The sequence below is a fragment of the Sinocyclocheilus rhinocerous genome, unplaced genomic scaffold, assembly GCF_001515625.1.
Source record: "Sinocyclocheilus rhinocerous isolate Xijiao unplaced genomic scaffold, SAMN03320098_v1.1 scaffold488, whole genome shotgun sequence".
Lineage (NCBI taxonomy): Eukaryota > Metazoa > Chordata > Actinopteri > Cypriniformes > Cyprinidae > Sinocyclocheilus > Sinocyclocheilus rhinocerous.
Window position 1 is genome coordinate 48,224 of NW_015664075.1, and position 18,121 is coordinate 66,344.

The 18,121-nt window shown below is 39.1% G+C and overlaps 1 protein-coding gene and 1 long non-coding RNA gene across 5 annotated transcripts in view; one reads left to right on the forward strand and one right to left on the reverse strand.

Annotated features, from left to right (window-relative positions):
* LOC107729628 (uncharacterized) overlaps positions 1-7,720 on the reverse strand; it is a 9,896-nt gene extending 2,176 nt beyond the window's left edge. The window contains exon 1 of the long non-coding RNA XR_001638604.1: positions 7,582-7,720. This is a non-coding gene — a long non-coding RNA (uncharacterized LOC107729628). The remainder of the gene's footprint in view (positions 1-7,581) is intronic.
* LOC107729626 (midnolin-like) lies at positions 612-16,100 on the forward strand. Of its 4 annotated transcripts, none has more exons than XM_016540265.1 (8): positions 612-846; positions 963-1,306; positions 3,966-4,053; positions 4,187-4,249; positions 10,427-10,750; positions 11,976-12,078; positions 12,163-12,384; positions 15,079-15,677. In XM_016540265.1, the coding sequence occupies exons 2-8, from the start codon at positions 1,095-1,097 to the stop codon at positions 15,297-15,299; spliced, it is 1,233 nt and encodes a 410-aa protein (XP_016395751.1). In that variant the 5' UTR covers positions 612-846; positions 963-1,094; the 3' UTR covers positions 15,300-15,677. The 4 variants fall into 4 exon arrangements, 3 of the variants coding, with proteins under 3 accessions (XP_016395751.1, XP_016395750.1, XP_016395752.1); XR_001638603.1 differs by lacking the exon at positions 612-846 and adding an exon at positions 15,943-16,100 and having other exon boundaries at positions 853-1,306; positions 15,079-15,370; XM_016540264.1 differs by lacking the exon at positions 612-846 and having other exon boundaries at positions 853-1,306.
* Positions 16,101-18,121: the final 2,021 nt, after the last annotated feature.

An 18,121-nucleotide genomic window follows, 5' to 3' on the forward strand; every position in this document is an offset into this window, starting at 1 on the left:
AAACATTCATTTAAATCCTTAAATCCTTGAAAAAGAGGTGTTTTGTCAGATTTATAAAATGTAAAAAGTATATGCAAAATAAATAAATTCATAATGTAAATCCATCCATTCATATTCCTATAGACTATGTATGTGTATATATATATATATATATAACTTCTATTTTTTTGTTAATGCTGTATTATATTTAATTTTTATTGTCTTTTTTTCTTTATTATTGTGTTATATTGCATTTTATCGCCTTAATTTCTGTGCAGATCTGTCTGTACTTTTTTCTGCACTGGAAGCTCCAGTCACCTAGACAAATATGCGCATGAAATAAATAAATAAAAATAATTAATTAATTAATTTCACTTGCACAAAAGCCAATTAAATAAATAAATATGTTTTCTAAAATTTCACTTGCACAAAAACCAATGAAATAAATAAATAAATAGCCCTGGCTTTGTGCAAGTGATGTTTTCCTAAAAATGCGTCATAATTTTATTATGTTGTCGTTTCTGGAAAGCTAGATTTAAAATCCCCCCCCAAAAAATGATTTAATCAAATGCTTTGCTCTCAGCTGTTATGAATGATCACTGCGGGAAGGGGCGTGGCTGTTCTCTCTGCGCTTCTCTGATTGGTCACGTCAACTACTATCGCAGCGGACAGGGCGGCTGGGCGGTGCCCATGTGCATGTGGGTGTTACGAGCGGACAGCTGATTGGCTGACACGGCGAAGGCAAGCGTATCCGCTAACGCCATTGGTTGTTTGTGGCGGTGGGCGGGATCTCACCGCTGGGACCTCGCAACAAATGCAGACGCAGCAGTTGCGCTGCACAGAAGAGCGAGCGGCTTAAGAGTCGAGGTAAAACAAAACCGGCATTTAAAATAAATAACATTCGTTATATATATATATATATAGATGTACATTCAGATCCTAATGGCCTTCTGATATTGATATTTCGGCGTGTTTCTGTGCAGATCGTCGGCCGTTATTGTCTGTGGATTTACCTCAGAGGACCGAACGGATATTTCTCCGGTCGCGGAAGGATTATCACGCTCGTTACGGCACACACCGTCCCCCGCTCGGTTCAGAGATCACGGGATTATCGGATGGAGCGGAGCTGCAGCAGTCACGGATCGCGGTCCCGGTGTCCGGAGCTCCTGAACGGAGACGCGTCCATGAACGTATCGATCAGCTCCACGACAGGATCGCGCTTCGAGCTGTCCGTCCCGCTGGACGAGACCGTGCTGGGGCTGAAGCGGAGGCTGTCCGAGAAGCTCCGGGTTCCCGGAGAGCGACTGCTGCTGCTGCACCGAGACACGTGAGTCCGAGCCCGGGGTCCGCGAGACCCAGCTCCGCTTCTCGGTTCCTGACGGAATCTAGTCGCGCTCAGATCCGTCTTTGCTTGCGTTCTTCGAGTGATCCGGATCTAGAGGTCTTGATGAAGGAAGGCGCAGGTCTTAATTCGCCTTTCCACAAATTAAGGCCTTAAAAGGTTTTTTAATTAGATCAGAAAGCTTTAAATTCATAAATGTTGCATGCTTGCGGTGTTTTGTTTTCCAGAGCAAATATCTAAAAATCTTTAAATCAAGATGCATTTATTTGAGATGCAGAAATGAGGTCTAGTTTTCTGAGAAACGCATCAAAAGTGAGTTTAAGCTTAAAACGAGAGCGAGCATCTGTCAATGGTGGATGAAAACTTGTTTTCCAAGTTGATTTTTAAGCCTATTTGCAGATATTTGGTTTTGTTTTAAGCTTAAACTCTCTTTGTTTCTCAAGTATTGTGATCTAAAGGTTATTCTGTGTTTGGATCAGAGCGAATTAAGCCTAAAGCTGTTTGTTTTTGTCAAATGAGTTGAGAAGTAATGCACATACAGACTGATGATAATACAGATCATCGGGTTTATTGCCCTACCGGTACATTACCAGTCAAAAGATTTCTGTTTCAGATAAATGCTGATCTTCTGAACTTTCTAGTCATCGAAGAAACCTGAAAAAATTCTACTCAGCTGTTTTCAACATTGATAATAATCAGAAATGTTTCTTGAGCAGCAAATCAGCATATTAGAATGATTTCTGAAGATCATGTGACACTGAAGACTGGAGTAATGATGCTGAAAATACAGCTGCGCATCACAGAAATAAATTACAGTTTAACACATATTCACATAGAAAACAGTTATTTTAAAAAAACCGGCATTTAAAATAAATAACATTCGTTATATATATATATATAGATGTACATTCGGATCCTAATGGCCTTCTGATATTGATATTTCGGCGTGTTTCTGTGCAGATCGTCGGCCGTTATTGTCTGTGGATTTACCTCAGAGGACCGAACGGATATTTCTCCGGTCGCGGAAGGATTATCACGCTCGTTACGGCACACACCGTCCCCCGCTCGGTTCAGAGATCACGGGATTATCGGATGGAGCGGAGCTGCAGCAGTCACGGATCGCGGTCCCGGTGTCCGGAGCTCCTGAACGGAGACGCGTCCATGAACGTATCGATCAGCTCCACGACAGGATCGCGCTTCGAGCTGTCCGTCCCGCTGGACGAGACCGTGCTGGGGCTGAAGCGGAGGCTGTCCGAGAAGCTCCGGGTTCCCGGAGAGCGACTGCTGCTGCTGCACCGAGACACGTGAGTCCGAGCCCGGGGTCCGCGAGACCCAGCTCCGCTTCTCGGTTCCTGACGGAATCTAGTCGCGCTCAGATCCGTCTTTGCTTGCGTTCTTCGAGTGATCCGGATCTAGAGGTCTTGATGAAGGAAGGCGCAGGTCTTAATTCGCCTTTCCACAAATTAAGGCCTTAAAAGGTTTTTTAATTAGATCAGAAAGCTTTAAATTCATAAATGTTGCATGCTTGCGGTGTTTTGTTTTCCAGAGCAAATATCTAAAAATCTTTAAATCAAGATGCATTTATTTGAGATGCAGAAATGAGGTCTAGTTTTCTGAGAAACGCATCAAAAGTGAGTTTAAGCTTAAAACGAGAGCGAGCATCTGTCAATGGTGGATGAAAACTTGTTTTCCAAGTTGATTTTTAAGCCTATTTGCAGATATTTGGTTTTGTTTTAAGCTTAAACTCTCTTTGTTTCTCAAGTATTGTGATCTAAAGGTTATTCTGTGTTTGGATCAGAGCGAATTAAGCCTAAAGCTGTTTGTTTTTGTCAAATGAGTTGAGAAGTAATGCACATACAGACTGATGATAATACAGATCATCGGGTTTATTGCCCTACCGGTACATTACCAGTCAAAAGATTTCTGTTTCAGATAAATGCTGATCTTCTGAACTTTCTAGTCATCGAAGAAACCTGAAAAAATTCTACTCAGCTGTTTTCAACATTGATAATAATCAGAAATGTTTCTTGAGCAGCAAATCAGCATATTAGAATGATTTCTGAAGATCATGTGACACTGAAGACTGGAGTAATGATGCTGAAAATACAGCTGCGCATCACAGAAATAAATTACAGTTTAACACATATTCACATAGAAAACAGTTATTTTAAATAGTAAAAATATTTCACAATTTTACTGCTTTTGCTGTATTTCTGATCAAATAAATGCAGGCTTGGTGAGCAGAAGAGACTTCTTTAAAACACATTAAAAATCTTACTGTTAAGAAACTTTTGACTGGTAGTCTATAGTGTTCCCTTCAGTTTATTCCTTGCATTTTCTTTACTTGGTCTTAAAAAAAAACAACACAAAATTCCTCCGTTTCCGCTGCAGTGCAGTCAAATCGATAATAATATTACCGTAATTGCTGGAATGAGCCAGCTAAAGTGCAGTTTATAAATGGTAATTAGATATATTTCAGCGATTCATTCCAGTGTGTTACACTCCAGAAACATTATTATGATGACGCCGTCAGATCTCAGCGACGTTTGTTCAGAAAGGCAAAGCACACTGAACTGAAACCATCTCATGAATGCTGGAGAGATGCATGATGGGAAGTCTAAGTGACTGTGTTCTCCGTCCACAGGAGGTTAAACTCAGGAAAGCTGCTGGATTTCGGTGTGGCTGACGGAAGCAGACTGACGCTGGTGCCCACGGTTGAAGCCGGACTGATGGTAATAAAACTCTTCTTTGTTTTTACATTTAAAGACCTCGTGATTGTTGAGTGTGATGCAAACGAAATGCTTTGGGCTTTTTTAACAGTGTTTTGTGTTCTCATGCATGCATGTTGTTGTTATGTGTTTGCAGTCGCAGTCGTGCCGCTCGGAGCAGTCGGTCCTGCGAGCGCTGGAGACTCTCTCAGACGCTCAGGTGAAGCTCTCGCTGCGGTCGCACACTTCCTCTTCTACCAGAACACGCTCATTCACAAGAACTCACACAATCACTATTCTAATGAGTGCGCGTTTCCCACCAGCAGCTGTGAATATAACTAGTAAAAGACGCCCACACATGTGTATAAATGCACACGCACTCATTCAGAATAAGCGGTGGGGGATTCTGGGTAAGCAACAGGAACGGGTCGATGCTTTTTATGAATGTTCTTCTGTGTTATGATGGATTTGCATGCAAGCAAATCAAACCACTGCTCTTTTGGCGACGAGCCCATTGAAATCTGTGTGTATGTGGGCTTTACAGACGCTCACTATAAACGTGACTTTTGATGCTCAACGGATCATTAACCTACTGAAACTAAATTAGATAAGCAGAAAAGTTTCTATTTTTAAGTTTTAGCCCCTGCATGTGGCACCTACATCTGTGAAACCACATGTGTGTGTGTGTGTGTGTGTGTGCGCGCCCCATCAGCGGGTCTGTGCGTCATTTTGGCAATGCTGAGTTGTTTGATGTCAGTTTAGTCTGTCTGTGTGTGTGTGTGGTTAGACTCAAGAATGATAGATGATTTCCTAGAACAGACTCATGTCAGACTTATTATAAGAGGCTCTGAATCTCACGCAGCTCATCCGGCTCTCGTTTCTCCTCTATGAGGAACCTTAAAGTCACCATGAAATCAAAACTGACAGTTCAGATGAGTGTTTGTGTGTGTGTGTATTTGTGTGAGCGAGTGTGTGAGCGTGTGTGTGAGCGTGTGCGTGAGTGTGTGTGAGCGTGAGCGTGAGTGTGAGTGTGAGCGTGAGAGTGTGTGCATGAACATGTGTGTGTGAGCGTGTGTGAGAGTGTGCGTGTGTGAGCGTGAGCATGTGTGTGCGTGTGTGTGAGCGTGTGTGTGTGTGAGCGTGTGTGTGTGTGTGTGAGCATGAGTGTGTGTGTGGTGCTTCAGGAAGTTTGTTTTTGTCAGCAGCTGTGCAGGTTTGTTTTTTTCTGATATTTTCTGAAGGAAGCAGGTCTCACATGAAGAGCGTCAGACATCACACCTGTTCACTGTTAGATCAGCACACACTCGTCATCATAAACAAACAGTCTAAAGTCTATATGACATCATAATGTGTGCTCTTAATGCATGACTTGGGTTTTATTGTGAGTGATTCATCCGTGCATTTGTTTAGATTTTTTTTGTTTACTTTGAAATCTTTAATCAAATAGTTATAACCTGTTCTTCCTGTGGCATGACTCACTTGATGTCTGTCGTCTGCCACTTCAGTCAGATCTGCATCCATTCCTGTATAAACACTGCAAAACATGACTTTCTTCTAGGACTAGGAAATCTATCTATCTATCTATCTATCTATCTATCTAAAGTTTTTGCTTGGAAAAAAAAAACATGGTTAGAAAAAAAATTATTTTAAGGAAAAACCAGATTTCTGACCTCATTGACAGATATTTTTTTTCTTATTTTAAGCAAAAACTCACTTAAGTTAAATTTTTTTTTTTCTTCTTTTTTTCAGAAAACAATTTTGTTTCTCCAGTAAATGTATTGTGACTTAAGAATGTTTAGATATTTGCACTGGAAAACAAGACAAAAATGTAAAGAATCAAAAAATCAAGTTCTGTCCTTCTGTTTCTTTTCTTGTTTTAGCCGTTTCATTCTGAAATGCATCACAACACAGCAGTGAATTTGTTTGCAACTTCCTTTTCATGCCGACTTTAATATCTGCTTATTATGATGCTCCGTCCTCATGGTTTTCATCCGGGTCCTGTGGTCTGTTTGTCACTCACAGTTATTGTAAAGATGCTCCAGTGTCGGGCAATCTCTGGCGTGATTGGGAATCGTTTGCTCTTTATAGCGTTGTGCGGTGAGAGAGCAGATCTCGCTGAAGGCCTGCGGACCAATAGATGCTCTTCTAGCTACTTCAGCCCTGATCTCTGGTACTCGATGTTCATAAACACACGGTTACAACAGCATATGATTTGTATGGGATTTTCGTGAGATTCTGCCTATTTTCATAACAATACAGAGTGTTTACATGAGAAATACTAAGCAGGTGTAGCGATTAGCTTGATATAAAAGGCTACAAATAACATTTAAGCAACATTATATGGCCAAAACACGCATTAGATCGCACTCGGGAGTTATTACAAACACTCGGTGGTGGTTTTCGGTCGTGTAGTGTGGACGTTTTCTGAAACGCTAGTATTGTTTTCATTTTAAAATGCTGATTTAAAACAAAAACGCACTAGTGTACTGTAAACGTAGCCTTACGTCTCTGAGAATCTGATCATCCTGCCATCGACGCTCTTAAAAATAACTTTTGACTTTACTAATTTGTCGTGAAAAGTGAGCTCCACCTTGCAAGAAGTTATTTTCCAACTCCGTATTTTTCCAGTACAAATCTAAACATTCTTAAATCGAGATATATGTGTCCCTGCAGCACAAAAGCAGTGTTAAGTCGCTGGGGTATATTTGTAGCAATAGCCAACAATACATTGTATGGGTCAAAATTATACATTTTTCTTTTATGCCAAAAATCATTAGGATATTAAGTAAAGATCATGTTCCATGAAGATATTTTGTACATTTCCTACCGTAAATATATCAAAACTTAATTTTTGATTAGTAATATGCATTGCTAAGAACTTCATTTGAACAACTTTAAAGATGATTTTCTCAATATTTAGATTTTTTTGCACCCTCAGATTCCAGATTTTCATCTCAATCTTTCAATCTTTCCATACATCAATGGAAAGATTACTTATTCAGCTTTCAGATGATGCATAAATCTCAATTTTGAAAAATTGACCCTTATGACTGGTTTTGTGCTCCAGGGTCACATATTTACTTAAAGAGCAAAATTACTTAAAATATCAAGTTTTGTTTCCTGAAAAAAAAATGTATCAAAATTAAGTGTTTTTGCTTAAAACAAGATTTTTTTTTCATATCATAAAGAAAGCTTTTTTATGATTTTTTTTAAAGGACATTGAAGGTTAACACAAGTTAAAGTCTGTGTTTCTCGCTCTGACTCTCCTCCACCTGCTGTGAGCAGAAACACTCGAGTCTTCACCCGTTTCTCCGCTGCAGCAGGTGTTCCTGTGAGTCAGGAGTGCGTTTAGTTTCGCCGCTCGTATCTCTCTCGCTCATCTGCACAGCAGCCGGTCTGATGTACAGTAAACCGCTCTGAACCGGACTCTCAGGCTGGGACTGTGTGAGATGTGATGACGTAACGCATTGATTGCCACACTCACAGCTTCTTGTAATCGGAGGCTGGGTGTTTCCTTCTAGTTCGCTGATTTCCAAACCATTGTTCAGTAACTCACAGAACACCTCCTCTCGTCTGAAGACTTCTCAATGGGTTTTACTGCAAGATTTTAACTTATAAAGTGGTGACCGTCAACAACAATAGCATCTCATTTGTTAACATTAGTTAATGCATTAACTACCAATCAGCATATTTTACAGCATTTATTAGCCTTTGTTAATGTGATTTAAAAATCTTTGTGTTTCTATCAGTTTACACTATTAGTTTTTATTTTGAATTCATTTTTATATTTAGATTTTCAGTTTGTATTTAAATTTACTTTGTTAATTTTAGTGAACTTTTAACTAAAAACTTTGCGTTTTTGCTTTTTGTAAATGTCAATATAGTTCATTTTTACTTCAGTTTTAATTATTTTAGTAAGTCAAATTAATGTAAATGAAATTTAGAAATGTTTGTTTATCTTTAAAATAGCTGAAATAAAAGTTTTTCATATCTGATTTATATATATATATATATATATATATATACACACACACACACTACCGGTCAAAAGTTTTGGATCAGAATAATTTTTAATGTTTTTTACAGGAGTTTCTTCTGCTCTTCAAGGCTGTAATTATTTGATCAAAAATACAGGAAAAAATTTAATATTGTGAAATATTATTATGATGTAAAATAACGTTTTTCTATTTATATATTTAGTGAGTCTCTCTCTCTCTCTCTCTTTATTTATATATTTATTTATTTATTTATTTATTTATTTATTAATGGTTTTCTTTCACTAGAATAAACCTGGTTCATGTTAGTTCGCAATGCATTAACTCATGTTAACGGATGGAACTTTTGATTTTAATCATCTAGTAGTAAATGATGAGATTAAGAGTTATCAAGTTTAATACATGCTGTGGAAGTGTTGTTCATTGTTAGTTCATGTTAACTAATGTGAACAAATAAAACTGTACTGTGAAGTGTTGTCGTTGCACAGATCTGCTGTTTGTCGTGACGCATCAGTTGCGTTGCACTGCTTTACAAAGTACCAGCCCACAATTTCTGAGAATGAAGTTTCCCAGACTGCTCCACTGACTGAGATCAGAGGCTTGCATGCCCTCTTCAGTTCCTGAGCCCAGCACACCAACACGTGACCTTCACATCTGAGCCGAGCGCTCTTCAGCTCTCAGATCACTCGCTATACATCACGAGCGTTAATTAGCGTGAGTAGATTCATGTGCTCTCTGTGCATCTGCCTCCTGAAGGAGTGTGACCTCAGCGTTACTCATGGATCTCAGAGAGCGTCGGGCTCCTGTGACGGCCAGCGGATTCTCCACGGCCTTTAAAACTACATCAGACGCTCGGCCTGCTGCTCGTGTGGTTTTGGCGACGCATGTGAAACCTCAGCACTGCTGCAATCTGAATCAGACTCTGGGGATGTTGGTTTATCTGGTTTGTTAGCGCTCGACTGATACGATCAGTCACTCTTGGGATGATGAGACACAATGTTGCTTGGGCACTTTCCCATTGAGAAAGGGTAACAAATGTCTATCTGGATACTTTAGATACTTTAGATCAGTCGTGGGCCCTGAGTCTCACCTGGCTGCCCGTTGACGGCAACATTGTATCACCAGCCTTAATCTTACAGTATTGCATCAGTGCTTTACACTACTGTAACTGTTTTTATTTTAATTGTGTGCATTCACAGTTTCACAGACAAAAGAGAAGGGAATGGATATTGAAACAGGCTTTCCATCGCAGTTTCAGTTGGGATTGGGGGGGTGTGATATATATCGTCTATGATAATATCGTAATTGTTGATTAAACGATATGCGATTTGACGTTAAGAGTATATCACAAAAACACACCCAGAGCGTGCACGCATACACCTTGAGATACTGCGCGAGCACGTTTAGAGTTCACGCTTTCACTGCGTGATTTAGTCTGTTGAAATACATTCAGAATTCCCACAAAATTCAAGATAAAGGGGCAAATATGCTGCCATATGACTTTTATGTGTCTTTTATATTTCTATCATCTGAAATAGTTAATAACACACAAAGAATAGTTTTTTTTTAAAATATCAGCACGATTGCAAATCTGATGATATTGATTTTATAAAACAGTCCAATAAACAAGAAGTTAATATTAATTGACATTTTAGACACAAGTTCCTGTTTTGGCTCTATTTCGACAACGGAAATAGTTCCAATCAAAGCCACAGCAGAACAGTTTTGCATCTCTGAGCGACACGACGGTGTTTTATTACCGAATCAATCCGCCGTTTGAACGAATCTGTTGAGTAAATGATTCAATGACTTACTCATGCAGTGGTTTGCCGCCACCTACTGGCGATTTTAGGTTTATATTTAATGTGTATTTTCCCTTTTTTCCCGAATCAGATATTGTATAATAATTTTACACTGCATAAGACAAATAATATTCTTTCTCAGTATTTCTGTCTTGTTTTCCAGCACAAATATCTAAACATCCTTAAATCAAGACACATTTACTGGAGATGCAGAATGACTTAAGATATTAAGTATTTTTCTGAAAAAAACACAAAGAAATATCTGCCAGTGGGGTCAGAAAAATAATCTTGTTTTATCTTTGAATTCATTTTATTTTTCTGACCCCATTAGCAGATATTTGTTCTTGTTTCAAGCATAAACTCATTTTATTCAATTTCTCAGAAAACGAGACTTCTCGTCTGACGTCATTTTGCATCTCCAGTAAATGTATCTTGATTTAAGAATGTGTAGATATTTGTATTCTAAAACGAGACAAAAATAGCAAGAAAGAATCATTTTTGATGGCGATACCCATTTGATTGGAGTCAGAAGATGATGTGCTACTGAATGAAACATGCAAGTCTCGTTAACGTCTGTCAATCATCTCGTTTTATGTCCAGGTCAGTGACTTCCTGTCGGGACGGTCCCCGCTAACCCTTGCCCTGCGTGTGGGCGATCACATGATGTTTGTGCAGCTCCAGTTGGCAGCTCAGCCATCCGTCTCCAGGGGACCTGCGGGCCCCAACCAGACGCCAACAGGGGCCGTCAGCAGTGAAAACCCCTCAGACTCTCAGCAGCGGGCACTGGACGTCATGAATGCCCCGTCCTCATCTCATGTTCACCACGCCCACAGTACTCAAAGCCCCGCCCCTGCTCTTCAGTCGCATCCTGTTAGCCACGCCCACCATTCTCAAAGCCCCGCCCATGCTCCGCCCTGCGCTCAGGTAAGACTCGAGCATAGAACCGATTCATGTGTTATTAAACCCTAATGCAAAAATAGTGGCCTTTAATAGGCGACAGTAGTGCATTACAATGGACTTGATGATAAATGCTCAAATGCACCACCTCACCAGTACAGAAACAAGCCTTCAAGATGATAAGGGTTAAAGGGGTTGAAGTTCATCCAGAAACTGAAGTAGATCTCGTCTGATATGCAGTGTAAAGCCAGTAAATGCTGTTCATTTTGCAGTATTTGTGCTGAATTCAACAAGCTCTAACATCTCAAAAACACTGGAGTTATGGATAATTATAAGTTCATCTGTCCTGAAAAGCAGAGTCACTGCAGAAAGGAGCATTTAGACACTTTACAGCTCAAATAATTGCTTATTACGGAGTAAAAACAAGCAAAACAAATATACCAGCTTCACATTTGAGCTATAAAACTCTTGAGATGAATGAAGTGCTTTACTTTTGAGCAGCTCCAGTGTTACAGAGACCGTTGCAAGGTTATTATAATTAACTAAAACTAAAACCGTAAAGTTTTCTTCACTTTAAATAAAATAAATGTTAACTTGAATAAAATACATTAAAAAACAAACTTATTTTATTTCAATATTTCTCATATTCATTTAGTTTCAGGGTTATCATAGTTAACTAAAACTGAAACTAAAATTAAAACCATTACAAAATGTTTGCTTAAAAATAAGTTTTTATTATATTTTATTTCAGTTAAGGTTTATTTTATTTCAGCTAGTTGCCAAGGCAACATTTATCAATTTAATTAAGTTAACTTGATGTACTAAAATAACTAAAACTAAACCAGAAATAAAAATGGGGGGGGGGGGGACATTTAAAAAAAACTACTAAACATAACAAAAATGCACAATGAAATTAATAAAACTTAAAAAAAAAAAGAAAATATAAATTTAAAAACTATAATAGTAACTCAATGGTACTAAAATAACACTTAAGTGCTAAAATAACTACAACTAAATGAACAAAAAAAATTATAGACATAAAAAAAAAAAATTCAAAAAGACAAACGCAACAAATTAAAGAGAAAACAATAAATGTAAAATCTAATTAAAAATATTAACAAGCTGCTATAATAGTATCTCAGTGACGCTAAACTAACGCTGGAGATTGTTGCAGTGACTGACCAGAAGACGCAGTGCTCACTAACGCTGGTGTGTGTGTGTGTGTGTGCGTGTGCGTGTGTGTGTGTTTCAGGCTGAAGGCAGCACTCAGAGCCCCAGACAGCGATGCAAACCCGGCGCCGTCATCGAGAGCCTCGTCAACCACGCGCCGGGAGTTTTCTCAGGAACCTTCTCAGGTAACGCATCGCTTCATCGTGAGAATTACAGCAGTCAGAACAAGCGGCTCGTGTCGACCTCATCGCGACCTCTTCACCCCTCAGGTACTTTACACCCCAACTGTCAGGACAGCAGCGGGCGTCCTCGCCGGGACGTCAGCACCATCCTGCAGATCCTCAACGACCTCTTGAGCGCCACGCGGCATTGCCAGGGATCTCCTCCGACGCTGACGCACCTCCACTGCCCTCCGGCCTCGCCCTGCTCACCTCCACCCTCACCTACCTCAGACCAGCGGCAGCCGCACGCACACCTGCGCAGACCCTCCGGTGAGTGTGTGTGTCTCTCTCTGTGAGCGTGTGTGTGAGCATGAGCAAGTGAGTGTGTGTGAGCGTGAGCAAGAGAGTGTGTGTGTGTGTGTGTGTGTGTGTGTGAACGTGTGAGCGTGAGCAAGAGAGTGTGTGTGTGTGTGTGTGTGAACGTGTGAGCGTGAGCAAGAGAGTTTGTGTGAGCGTGAGTGTGTGTGTGTGTGTGAACGTGTGTGAGCGTGAGCGAGAGAGTGTGAATGTGTGTGTGAGCGTGAGCGAGAGAGTGTGTGTGTGAGCGTGAGCGAGAGAGTGTGAATGTGTGTGTGAGCGTGAGCGAGAGAGTGTGTGTGTGAGCGTGAGCGAGAGAGTGTGTGTGTTTGAGCGTGTGTGTGTGAGAGTGTGTGAACAAATGATCTGCGGTGAGAATTCATTGAGTTGCTGTACACACACGCACACACACACACACACACACAGGAAGAGGAAGTCATATATTCTGACTCAGTCTTTTCTAACTTTACACACTTCTCATTTTCTCTGATTCATTGCTCAGTGTGTGTGTTTGTTTGTTTGTTTGTGTCTCGTTCTGTAACAGCTCAGATTTACTGCAAACACACACTGCTTCATCAAAGCTCAGACACGCCTCTGAAATCTGATTGGATGAGCCGCTGTGAATAATTACATATTCATGCATCTGTAATGCTGATGAACTAGAAGAATGTTTGCTTATTGTGATCATTGTTTTTAAATTCTTAATGTTAATAGCAAGGAGAATCCTAAAGTCAAGTCACATTTATGTCTGCAGCACAGATTGTTCAGCTGCTTCTCCGTGATAAACAGGAAAATAACTGTTAATGCTTCATTCAGTGCTGATTGAGTGGATTATCTCACTGAAACGGCATGTTCTAATGTCATTTTACCGCGGTTCGGCCACTGTTTTGTTTCTCATGTCTTCTCCTGTCTGAGCTCTGAATGAGACGTGACCTCTCAGAGGTCAGCCGCGGGGTCACGCCGAGCTCTGTGCTTTCAGGGGGTCATGACCCTCACACACACACACACGCGCACAGACACTCCTATCTCGACTCGCGTCTTTCCAGCACACAGGCTGCATGAATTATTCAGCTTTGCTCAGGCACACTCGGGCCCTCAGGGGCCTCCAGGAGCCCCGCAGCACTGTGTGTGTGTGTGTGTGCGTGCGTGCAGTGGAAACATGCTGATGAAGCATCAGTGATTCATGGGTCAGCAGCTCTGGAAAGAGATCTGGACTCCTGGAGGAAGTGCAGGTTTACACGGGAATCTCGTGAACGCGCGGCTTTAGATCAAGTCAGTCAGGCCTGTTTTTCGGATCGTTGGGACATTACTCGAGTTTAATTCTGTGCTTTCAGGGGGTCATGACCCTCACACACACACACACACGCGCACACACACTCCTATCTCGACTCGCGTCTTTCCAGCACACAGGCTGCATGAATTATTCAGCTTTGCTCAGGCACACTCGGGCCCTCAGGGGCCTCCAGGAGCCCCGCAGCACTGTGTGTGTGTGTGTGTGCGTGCGTGCAGTGGAAACATGCTGATGAAGCATCAGTGATTCATGGGTCAGCAGCTCTGGAAAGAGATCTGGACTCCTGGAGGAAGTGCAGGTTTACACGGGAATCTCGTGAACGCGCGGCTTTAGATCAAGTCAGTCAGGCCTGTTTTTCGGATCGTTGGGACATTACTCGAGTTTAATTCTCAGCACTGTTGTGTGTCTGGATGCTGTGTTTTACTGTGATCTGGATGCGTTTCATGAGACTCACTGTGAGAGTTCCACTCGCGGCTGATCTGATGTTTGTTGTGAAAGTGTTTCATCAGCTCCTCTTCCTCTGGATACACACCAGTGTTATTTTAGTATCGCTGAGATACTAGTATAGGGTTGTTGTTTTTTTGCATTTAGAATGTTTTTATTTGTATATAAAGTGTATTTTATTTTGAGTTAAATATATAAACTAATTCTAAATATTAAAAAATATAATTTATTATAAAATGTACTATTATTTTTTTTAGTAAACTATAATTATTTAAAAAAATAAAAAAATATATTAAAAGTTTTATAAAGAATATCTTATTTTTATTTTTATATAAAATATTCAATTTATGTATTTTTACAAACACAAACTAATTTATATATAAATGTATATACTTTATATAAAATAAACTAATTCTAAATATTAATAAACTCTATAATATGATTTATTAAATGTATGAAAAATATAAATTTTTTATAAACTTATTTATTAAAAATAAAGAATTATTATAGAATTAATTATAAATTGAATTGTTTGAAATGTAAGTAATTTTTTGTGTTTTTAATTAGTTTTTCTAACATGTCTTTTAGTTTTTGTTTCAGGTTCTGTTTTGGTTAACTCAATGGAAATTAGAAATGTTGTCTTGACAACCAGCTGAAGTAATTTTTAAATGTTTTATTTCAAGTTATTTGTCTGGTTTTAGTCATATTAACACAGCTCCTGATCTCACTGGTCTGTTTGCGTGTCTATAAGTGTGCTCTGATGTTATTACATTTACATTTATTCATTGAGCAGACGCTAAAAGCGATTCATCATAAAAAGGGCAAATAAACACAGGAAGTGCTCGTAATAGAAAGTTTCCGACATTAGCTAGACAGAGGGCTTAAGGAAAGAGAAAGCAAAGGTTTATGTGTGTTATCTCTGTGTCTGTCAGGAGAGCGTCTGCGGCAGACGGAGAATAAGGCCATGCGCTGTAAGCTGGAGCAGCTGCGGCTCTTACTGCAGCAGCGGCGTCTGCGACGGAAGGCCCGGAGAGACTCTCGCGGCCCGTATCGCTGGATAACCCAACACAAGAACCTGGACCTGGACTACGAGGAGCCGGTCTGGAAGCCCGACGTGCCGTCAGACGTGAGCGCAGAGCTTGTCCTGGCTTGAGCTGCAGCTGGAGGACGAGTCTGGACACACACATGGGCATTAACGTCCGGAGACGCTTTATAGCGTTCACGGTCTGTTTGCAGTGGTTCTCCGCTCACTTCATGGATGTTACGAAACGCAGGATGTAGCATAATTTCATGTCAGGCGCTTGCAGGATGTTTTGCACAGTTCAGTTCTCTCTCTCGTGAGCATTAAAATATGTTTGACACGTGTTTTAGAGGACAGACGTCTGTCTGAGATTACGTTCAGACAGCTGGTTTATGAATCCTGGATTTGGGCGAATCTCCTGAAAACAGCTTATATTTCACCCCAAGATCAAAAGAAAATTAATGTTATTTTTCATATATAAAAAAATGAAGCCTTAAATAATTATTTCTATTATATACATTTAATATATATATATACACACACAGTATATATTAACTTTAATTTAAAATGAAAAGTGAAAATCTAAAAATAAAAAGTTATTCTTATTATTAATAAATACTATAATTTTTTATTACATTTATTTCTGAAAATAATTTATTTTTTATTTTTAATTTTTTTTTTTTTATATATAAAATGTATATAAAAATAACCAATAAAAATAGGCTTTATTTCTTTGTGAAAAACATCTTTTTTTCTTTCTTTCTTTTAATTTTAGGATGAAATATGCCCTGGGCTTGTTTCACGAGGTTCTCTCTCTTTATTTCTCCGACACATTAATATAATACGGAGTGGTGATGCAGTGTTTACGGTGGCTTCTTCTCTCAGACGGTGTCTGTGGTGTGTATTCGAGTCAGACGGTGAATCTGAACAGATACGCCAATTAATTAACCAACCTAAATTAATACCAACATTTAGTAATTTGAGTTTTGTCTTTTTTTTTTTTATTAATTTTTGTTTCCGTTTTTGTTTTGTTCTAGTACATCAATTTAAAAAAAAATTTTTTTTTTAATGTGTGTATATATGCGTCGTTATGAACGCTAAGCTAAAGCAGTTGCTCGTTCGGTTCTTCTGCTGCACCGCGTGTGAAGGAAGATGTCTGCTGTGATTTGTTCAGGGGCTTTATTTCACGCCGGATCCGCTGAAGGAAAGCAGCTCTCGCCTCTCTCTGTCTGTAGCACACGACTGTATTAGTTTATAAACTCTTCTGGTTACTGTGAAACATGCTGTGCGTTTCTTTCTTTCTCACGTTTGTGTGTGTTTGTCTCGATGTAAACTATAGCGTTCAAGATCAAGATGTTTTTCAGAAGCAATACATTTGTGTGGCTTGCAATTTAATTTTTATTTCTTTTTAGGAAATAAAGTAAGATTCAGAAATGTTTGTGAGATTTTTTTTTTTCACCTGATTTAACATTAAATAAAGAGTTCAGCCAAACATGTAAATCTCCTCACCATCAGTTCATCTGAGATCAGGATGAGTTTGTTTCTTCATCTATCTCCATGTATTCATTCAGCAGATGCTTTTATTCAGACTGACTTACAAAAGAGGAACAAAAGCAATTAGTCACTGATAGTCGTGCAAACGTTAGTTATGTATATGTTTTCTGTTTTCACTTTAAATTTAAAGTTTTAGTAGTTTGTTGTGCTTTTGCTGGTTTTTATATATTTTTTTAAATGTTCATATATTATTAAATTTTTATTTATTATTATATAATTTAATAATTATAATTATTTAATTAGTTGTTATTATTATAATTATTTAGTACTTCAACTTAAACGTGGCCTGTATAAACTGCCGAAGTGTTCATCATTTCCTGTCCCAATATCCTTCAGTAATTAAAATATTTGTACCATCCTGAGAATTATTACTAGAAAAGGTATTTTTGGACTATACACTATATCTCAGCTAACGGAACGTTCTGTCAAGGTTCTCTCAAAGTTATGAACAAACATTCTTCCAGGAACGTTAATAATAGAAAGTTTGTTCAGAGTTTCTGGTCTTTAATAATGTTCACAAAATGTTACTGTAAAAACATTATTTATACATAGCGCATGGAATGTTTTTCTAAAGCATTTCAGTTGAACGTTCATCTAATGTTTTTTAAATTTTACTTTTCATTGAACATTGAGAGAACATTCCCATGTTTAAAAAAAATAGATAAAATGGAATGTTCCCTGAACATTTGTATATAACCAACAAAATAATTATTTTTATGTATTTTATTTACGTTTTACATTTTTTTTTACATTTATTTATTATTATTATTATGTTTGCATGTTTATTTTAAAGTATTTATTTACTTATATTTCTTTTGTTCACAGAGCAGATGAACCTGATTTTTTTTTTTGCTTGAAGTGAATTGATTTTGTTTTAAGAAAGTTTCCATATTTTTGCAGTGTTTGTTTTGAGTGAGTGAGTGAGTGAGTGAGTGTGTGTGTGTGTGTTTTGGACATGAGTGACCCGACCCCCATCCAGCAGCTCCCTGTTATTCATCACACTCGAAAAAGCCAGAGCCGAACTCAGGGGTGCAACCCTTAACCCTTGACCCTTGACCTTTGACATTAGACACATTGTCCCAGTGCTGTTGATAAAAGAGAAAGACTGACAAAGACACCAGAGAAAAGAGCACATTTACACACAGCAGGTACTCGTGTGAGTGTGTGTGAGAGAGAGAGAGAGAGTGTGTGTGTGTGTGCCCATGTCGACTGCCCCGCCGCAGAGTGCTATACGGCCAGCTACATCATGGTTGACGTTCAGCTGGGGGGCCGAAGAAGCGATATAAGGATCAGATGAAGAACACCTTGAAGAAGTGTAAGATCAGACCCGAGGACCTGGAGGATGTTGCTGCTGACCGTACCATCTGGCAAAAGCTGTGTAGAGATGGGTTTCGTACGCT